An 8175-nucleotide genomic window follows, 5' to 3' on the forward strand; every position below is an offset into this window, starting at 1 on the left:
TTTCTTTGCATCACAAAAACATCTTATTGAAGTTCTGTAGATGATATGAAACTTATTCTAACTCCATTACTGGGTATTTATAGAAATACCATTACTATACTTGAATAATTCAGCAGAGCTGAGGCCACTGGAGGAGCACATTAATATCTATAATATATATGAGGTTGATTTATATGTGTAGCTTTGTCTCGCATGTTATTCATAACATTTGATTTGACATAGTTTGGTCACTTTCATAAGACATTCTTGCGCCAGCATTGCGTAATGCAGAATTAATAGCCGTGATTTTGCAGGTTTCTGGGTTATCCAAAGCTTTCCAGAGCTCTTAAAGTCATTCATGAATATTTTGAGCCTGGACTGCTATTTTTTATTTATTTATTTTTTGCTTTATCAGAACAGGAGCAGGACTCTGACTACAACGTTCTGCCTATTAATGGAGTAATTTGGGATTGTTATGGCATGCTGTCATCAACCACAGAAAATCATTTTGAATTCCATCAAATTTGCAACAACAAACAAACACATTTACAGTAATGAACCAGGCATTCTGCAAGGTTAAAAAGCAGATCCAGATGCTGCTTTAGTTTTGTTGAAAGCACTTGACTTAATTAGCCATACACAAATGTGAGTTATTTAAACAGTGAAGTGATATAAATTGTCCTTTCAGTAGCGTAAATACTGTTTTATGTGGAATTCATGTGGGTGGATTTTATGTAAAGTGTGTAAACAGTTCTTCTCATGCAGTCTTTATGGGTTTTCTGAACCAGAAAGGGTCATGACACTTACTTAAATGTTAATAAAACTTATCACACTAATCTCATGTAATGTTAAAAGTCTTGACAGTGTAGATTTTAACATTTATTCTAGTGCAGTGTTTTGGCCCATACAGACTTCAACAGTAAGTGAATAGTTAATAATTTAATAGTTCCCTCAAAAAAAAAAATTATAATTTGCTGCACGTTTACTCACCAACAGGCCATCCAGGTTGTAAATGACTTTGTTTCTTCATCAATTTATTCTTCACAGATTTGGAGAAATTTAGCATTACATCACTTGCCTACCAATGGGTCCTCTGTAGTGAATGGGTGCCGTCAGAATAAGAGTCCAAACAGCTGATAAAAACATCACAGCAATCCACACAACTCCAGTCCATTAATGAATGAATTATGAAGTGAAAAGTAATCAGTAAATGCAACATGAAGACATTTTAACTTCAAATGATTGCTTCCACAAAAAAATATAAATCATCTATCTATAATAGTGCTTTCTACTCAGGGCTCACAAAATTTCTAAATCCCCGGTAGCTCTTCGGGCAGGTATTCTTCAGATTTTGGTAGCCCGAAAGTTAATTTAACTAGCCCAAATGAATATTTTTAATACACAAATATCACCAAATATGAAGGAAGGAATTTTATTTCACTATTTACAGGGTATCTGCAGGATTTAAAAAAATTAATTTAAGGCAATTTATGACCCATTTTAAGAGCTGCACAAGTAAAATGAACTTACAGTATTGAGCCATAAAATTACATGATTTACAGTTCAGATACAGGTTTTCACAAAAACTAAAATCGTATACAACAGCATTTCAGCCTTTAGACCAAAACAGCAAGAAAGGCTTATTGGAAATGCAAATTCATTCTCTGCCACTGAGGTAGCGCTGTAGGAGCGCTGAAATAATGTGGTTTCCCCGGTAATGGCTGTAACACAAAGCAGCTCCGTGCTCATAAACACTGCTTTATCAGGAATTATAGGTAAAATGAAATTAAAAGTGCCAACGACACGTTTCTGAGGACAGTCGGTTCCCTTCAGATACATTCAAATAAAGACACACTTGACTTGACTTGACGCGTGCAGCGCTCATATTTATTCAATTTATTAAATCATTGCCTTTTGAAGTTTAATCCAGCCGTATCGCGACTCTTGTCTTTCCGTCCCCAACTGTAAGACCTCTTGAAATTATAATTAAGACATTTCTTATACCATTTAACGTATTTAAAACATTGTATGTCCTTAAGTTTGATACAACTCACTTTATGAGTTTTTAAGGACCCGCGGGAGATCTGCATTTAAGATAGCCCGTCGGGCAAAGTAGTGATACATTTTGGTAGCCCGACTGGAAAACACAATAGCCCCGGGACGTCGGGGTAGCGATTTTGCGAGCCCTGCTACTGATTTTAACTCGCCTGAATCAAGAGAGAAATAAGCACAGATCAAGCAATGTTTATTAGCAAAAACAGTCCAAAACAGTTCTAAACAAATATGTCAGTGGACTTTGATGTGAGGACAACAGAGGATGGACTTTTTCACTGGAGGAAGTGTTATTATGAATTATGGGCTAATATTTTGGCTAGGAGCTACAGTTTAAAGTTAAAATGTGTTAATGATGGATTTGTTTCTTATAAACACACAGCTTTTCACTTTACAAAATGTTAATTAATGGACTGGAGTCGTGTGGATTACTTGTGGATTATTATAATGTTTTTATCAGCTGTTTGGACTCTGATTCTGACGGCACCCATTCACTACAGTGGGTCCACATGTGGGCAAGTGATGTATTGCTAACTTTCTTCAAGTCAGTTTCAATGAAGTAATTTACATAAATTTTGGTAAACTATTCCTTTAATGTATGTGAACATTTTGCTTGTTTTTACAAGCTGAGGAACTGGAATTATTTTAATAAAAAGCTACTTAATTAGCAAAGCAAAATTAATTGTTTTGTGTTGAACATATTTTTGTATTCTTTTATGTAAGGTTTGTTTAGTAGTTTCTAGAAAATGCTCTGAAAATGCACCAAATTATGCCTTAATTCGATAATGAATATGAGACGTGCAAATATGAGGCATGATGTGTGATCTTCCCGCAGGTGTCTTCCTCTTCTGCTGGACTCCTTTTTTTGTAGTTCACACTACACGAGCCTTGTGTGAATCCTGTCACATCTCTCCAGACCTGATGAGCACAGTGACATGGCTGGGTTATGTGAATAGTGCTCTGAACCCAATTATCTACACTGTCTTCAACACTCAATTCAGAAAGTTCTTCAGAAGATTTCTTCCACGCTGCTGTTGACAAACACCAAATGGTCCATAAGACATAATAATGCCATAATTTATGCTAAAGACAATTGTAGTTGTAAACTGGACTGCAACTGTTTAATATTCTTGTTTTGTTTTGTAATAATCCTGCCAATACTTTATTTGTTTGTGCCTACCATGTACTACATCCATATTTTATATAAAGTGGACTTTTCAGTGCAACAAAACATTCTCAGTGGTGCCTAGAACATTTGTACAGCATTTTAAAATATGCCATGCTCTGTCAAAATATGTCTCAGTTCGAGTTAAGATTAATGATACAAAATACATAATGCATTGCATATTTCAGATCTATGAGATGTTATTGCCTGCAGGAACATTTTAAATTAAAATACCACAATGTACAAACTTTGTGATTTAATAACAGCACAGTCCCTCAAGTGGCACTGCATATTTTAATACATTTGATTTTGGTAAAGTATTTTAAATATTCCATAGATCCTGTATAGCTTTGAGTTTGATTTCATTTTTTCTGAAAATGGAATCTGCATATTGCTGTAAAGAGACATTTGTGATAAAGCCGCTATTCTCTAACAGGGGTTTGAAATAGGATTTCCTAATGTTACAGTGAGTTGAAGGCTCCAAAACATCATGAGAAAGTTTCTTATGAAGTTCCTGAAAAGCCCTGAGGATTTTTACCATACTTAGCTTTATTCTTTGAGCATATCATCTGTGTGCAGTGATGAAAGGATCAGACACCTGGGCAGAATTCTCACTTGTCTCTTTTTTTCCCCTCTCTTATTGAATTATAAATAAAATGTCTGCATGATCAAGTGCAGCTTCTCCCATAAGCCTGACATTGGCATTTCTTAGAGAATTAAGAATAACCAAGGCCTTGGTGAACTTCTGTCCTTCCCAACTAATGGTTCCTTTGTTTATCTGATTATTGCAAAAAAAATTACTTTTATTGAAAACATTTACATGTATATATTAGTTATCAAGACAATAATATATAATATTATGTAGACAGAAAACTTGAAATCAGCTAGGTGACTACCCATTACTTTTATAGCTCAATCAAAACCAGATGGAGCTCTTTTTTTCCATATCAAAACGTCTCACTTGATGGTGACACTATTGATGCCGTCGGGTATGTTCAAATGCGTGGAGTCACCATGCTTTGTGTTCTTAAAGTCTGATCCAATAGGAAAACCTTTTTAATTTGCCATGATGCCATTGTAGAACCATTCTAGTTCTAGGGTTCTTTAGAAAACCATCTCTATATTTTCACTTCAAAGAACCCTGAAAGGCGATGGCACATCGAACCAATCGGTGTTTCCAAAGAACTACACAGACAAATCAAGAACCCTATATTTGAAGACGTGTGTGTGTGTGTGTGTGTGTGTGTGTGCTAATCATGTTTTGGACCACACAATGACAATTGTCACACATGTCTATATCTGCTTCATTCTCAATGTCGTCTAATAAGGCCATTCTTCAACAACCAAGCTAATAAGCTTCTTGTTCAGGCCACAGCAATCTCAGCTCAACCCTTGCCACCTCCTCTATAACAACCTGCAATCTGCATATTCGACATGTCCCCAGTGAGAGCATCCAAAACATTGCTGCTTGACTTCTGTTTAACCTCCAGAGATTCTGTCATATCACCATTCTGCTCTGGTGTTTTCACTGACTGTCTGTCCCATCATATCATATGATGTGCTTCTTAAAACGTTTTGTTTCTTCCATTAGATATCTTGAATTGTCGGATAATTGAGGGTATTGTTTGCTTTATCCGTCCAGACCCTGTATAGTACCGAGCAACACTAGCCAGCAGGCCGAACTGAATTAGACAGAGAGGTAGTGTCTGGCATACTCAGACGCTGTGACACAATGACACAATGAACTGCGCAGTTCACCTTCTCAACAGACAAAACAGTCAAACAATGAGTCCTCTGCATTATCAGCCTGCAACTATTTTCCTTATTGTGTGTCAATACATGGCAGTTTATGAATGCGATGAGCACAGAGCTTCTGTTTTTCTTTCACTCCAACGATGTCAAAACACTGTAAAGAAGTTATATGGCATGACAAACCAAACCAGAAAATGCATTGCTATTTTTACTGGACAAATGAAGCATCTATGTGTGGACCGTAAGTTTAGGCACATGTAACAGTAAATTTACACTTAACAATGCCAACATATTCAACTGCTTTTACTTAAATTTCTTAACATGTAGAAATATTTGTATTAACATAAAAAGACTCATCAACTGAGACATAAACTGAACAAGTTTCACAGGCATCTGATGAACAGAAATGGAACAAAATCAAAGTCACAGTGAATATCTTGTGTGGTCACCAGCTGCTTTAAGAACTAGTGCATCTTATGTACTGCACCAGATTTGCCAGTTCTTGCTGTGAGATGTTACTCCACTCTTCCACCAAGGCACTTGCAAGTTCTTAAACAGGTCCAGGGGGATGCATGTTTACATGTGGTTTGCCACTGCAAGGATGTTCAGCTGTCCTTCCTGAAGCACTGCAGGCATCTTACATTACAGACTTTGCAGTTTATTGTAATTGTTTATCATCTGTAGTCCTTAGCCCTCCCTGCAGCTGGACTATAGCATGCTCACACAGGTAAGCAGAGACCCTGGGCATCGTTAATATAAGTCTTCTGTTAATATAACTGTGACCTTTATTATGTACTGGCTGTAAATCGTTAGTCCCTTAAAGGGGTAGTTCACCCAAAAATGACGAATGAAATTTTGTCATCATTTACTCACTCTCATGTCGTTCCAAACCTGTATGAGTTTCTTTCTTATGTTGAACATAAAAGAAGGTATTTTGAAGAATGCTGGAAATTAAACAGCTGATGGTCCCCATTGACTTCCATAATAATTATTTTCTTAATATGGAACTACTGTTTGGTTCTTCAAAATATCTTCTTTGGTGTTCAACATTAGAAAGAACAGGTTTGAAAAGTAAATGATGACAAAACTTTCATTTTTGGTGATCTATTCCTTTAAGGACTGTTCCACAGGTGCAGTATTTGTTTATGGTTCATTGAATGAGATTAGATAACGGAACATACCAAACCAAGCGGTGTCTTTAAACCAATGACACTAGAGCTTTTGTTAGAACTTAACATGCACATTTTTGGAGTCGCCAACTGGCATCACTTTTTTCAGTAGATGTTTGCAGGTTGTGTGCAAAATTACTCTACTAATATAGTGCACTAGAATTCAGAAACTATGTGTGGCCAAAAGGCTGGGGAAGCCATCTTTATATGAGACATGGGAATTTTTCAGCGAAACCATTTGTTCTTGAGCATTTTCTAGCGGCTAGCCACTGAGTTCACGTCAGCTGTATACACTCATTACTGCAGTGCATTATGGGACTGAATGAGTGCACTCAATAATGTGCAATATGATTTCGGACATCACTACAAATGACTGTCCCCTCCAATAAATAGTGCAGTATATATGGGATAGGAAGCTATTTCCCTATAAGTTCAATTAGGTGTCCTAGCAGAGTAACCCCAGGTGTAGTTCATGACATTAATTATAGACATATTCCACTGCCATCTATAACATGTTTAAATCTGCTTTTTAATCTTCACTGAAGAGTATGTCTATCAATTTTTTGTGTGTGTGAAAGGTTTTGTATGTGCTAACTTTGTTTACAATAATGGCACTTGGTTTGACATTTTCTACTTCATTTTCAATGTATTTTAATAATGTTGCATTTAAAGTTATTCTTGGTAAAGAATTGATACATTTGACAAATACAATAAAAATCCGTCACACTCACATAAGATAAAGACTCCATTCATATTCTAGAAAAAGCTTTTATTATTCATCAGGGTGGTTTTTCCTCACACTGGCCACCTCATTGAGATGAACTGACCAGCTGAATGCCACTCACTTTATCTCAGAACCACCATTAGTTACAGAATAAATTAATCATATCACCACAGTCATAAAATTTGTTTAAGATGATGGATAACAGCCAGCTAAACAAACAGAGATTAAATTCTTGTTTTGCATCTTTAAGCTACAGTACATTACTGTATTCATTATTTTACCACATTACCTGCAGTATGTAGAGGTGACCTAGTTATTTAGTTCTTGATCTTCATGCTCAACCCACTATATTCAAGTACACCTTTTCAACAAATGAAACTCTGTTCCTCTAGTGCATGCTCACTACTGAGGCAATGACTGGGCTTTCCAAACAATCAATCCCATTCTGGATCTTCAGATCCCATGTCAGGATGAAATTTGGTTGCTCACTCCTCCTTGTTCACTGAAGTCTATAGAAAAGGATGGACAAATTTTAGATACCTCTAGTTTTTGGGGTTTTGAAATGAGAATAAACATTTATAGAGACTATTTCCTAACAAAGAAGGAAACATTAAACAGTTAAAGACAAGTAAAGCAGCTTCAAGCTGTTTTGTCAATGTTATTAAATTGGACCAGTCTTTAAAATTAAAGTCATGAAGAATATTCTGGCAATTGAGGTACATGAAATATGACGGATAATGGTGCAAGAGGAGCATAAAAAAATTAATTTCTCCATAACTCTTGTAGAATACAAAATTTTATGAATGTTCTGCTGAGTACAGCAGACTAATCTACATGCATCTACTCGTGTGATTTATATATGAAAGAACAGAGATTGATTAAAACTTACCTTGTCTCCGCCAACATTCATTAGGGCTTCTAATTCCTGCTTCCATCCAAGGAGCTCCACCAGCTTTTTTACCCCACTAACTACGTCACCCAGATCAGCCACGTCATTGTGACGTTGGGACCCCCAAGCAAACGGCCCCACAAGATCTCGATTTATCAAAAGCCGTGACACTGAACCATGCACGGCACCAGCCAAGCTGGCGAAGGGCTCCACCTAACAATGCAGAAAATAGGCCTTTTTAAAAGCAGTAACCAGATAACCCAACAGTGGCATCTGCTGGGGATGTAGTTCCATAGCACAAGGCCTATTTTTGCAAATGATCTGCAGATTATAGATGTACAGATATACTTGGTATAAATCTAACACAACCATTTCAAATTATTTTTATAATAATGTCCTCATATTAATTATTGGCCAACTGCAAAACCTCCCTATACAATATATA

The 8175-nt window shown here is 36.4% G+C and overlaps 2 protein-coding genes across 5 annotated transcripts in view; one reads left to right on the forward strand and one right to left on the reverse strand.

Annotated features, from left to right (window-relative positions):
- The window catches only part of LOC107561434 (D(4) dopamine receptor-like), a 10074-nt gene extending 6961 nt beyond the window's left edge, over window positions 1-3113 (forward strand). Inside the window, exon 3 of the mRNA XM_016245878.1 lies at window positions 2867-3113. Coding sequence (XP_016101364.1) covers window positions 2867-3069 — 203 coding nt within the window. The 3' untranslated portion in view covers window positions 3070-3113. The remainder of the gene's footprint in view (window positions 1-2866) is intronic.
- Window positions 3114-6850: 3737 nt separating this feature from the next.
- LOC107561440 (NAD-dependent protein deacetylase sirtuin-3, mitochondrial-like) overlaps window positions 6851-8175 on the reverse strand; it is a 5925-nt gene continuing 4600 nt past the window's right edge. For 2 of the 4 annotated variants that reach the window (XM_016245886.1, XM_016245885.1), the window contains exons 7-8: window positions 7731-7943; window positions 6853-7350 (exon numbers count right to left, since the gene is read on the reverse strand). In XM_016245886.1, the coding sequence (XP_016101372.1) occupies window positions 7327-7350; window positions 7731-7943 (237 nt within the window). In that variant the 3' untranslated portion in view covers window positions 6853-7326. Of the gene's footprint in view, window positions 7351-7730; window positions 7944-8175 lie in introns of all 4 variants that reach the window. The other 2 variants (XM_016245883.1, XM_016245882.1) reach the window with 2 other exon arrangements.

Source organism: Sinocyclocheilus grahami, unplaced genomic scaffold, assembly GCF_001515645.1.
Source record: "Sinocyclocheilus grahami isolate Dianchi unplaced genomic scaffold, SAMN03320097.WGS_v1.1 scaffold772.1, whole genome shotgun sequence".
Classification (NCBI taxonomy): domain Eukaryota; kingdom Metazoa; phylum Chordata; class Actinopteri; order Cypriniformes; family Cyprinidae; genus Sinocyclocheilus; species Sinocyclocheilus grahami.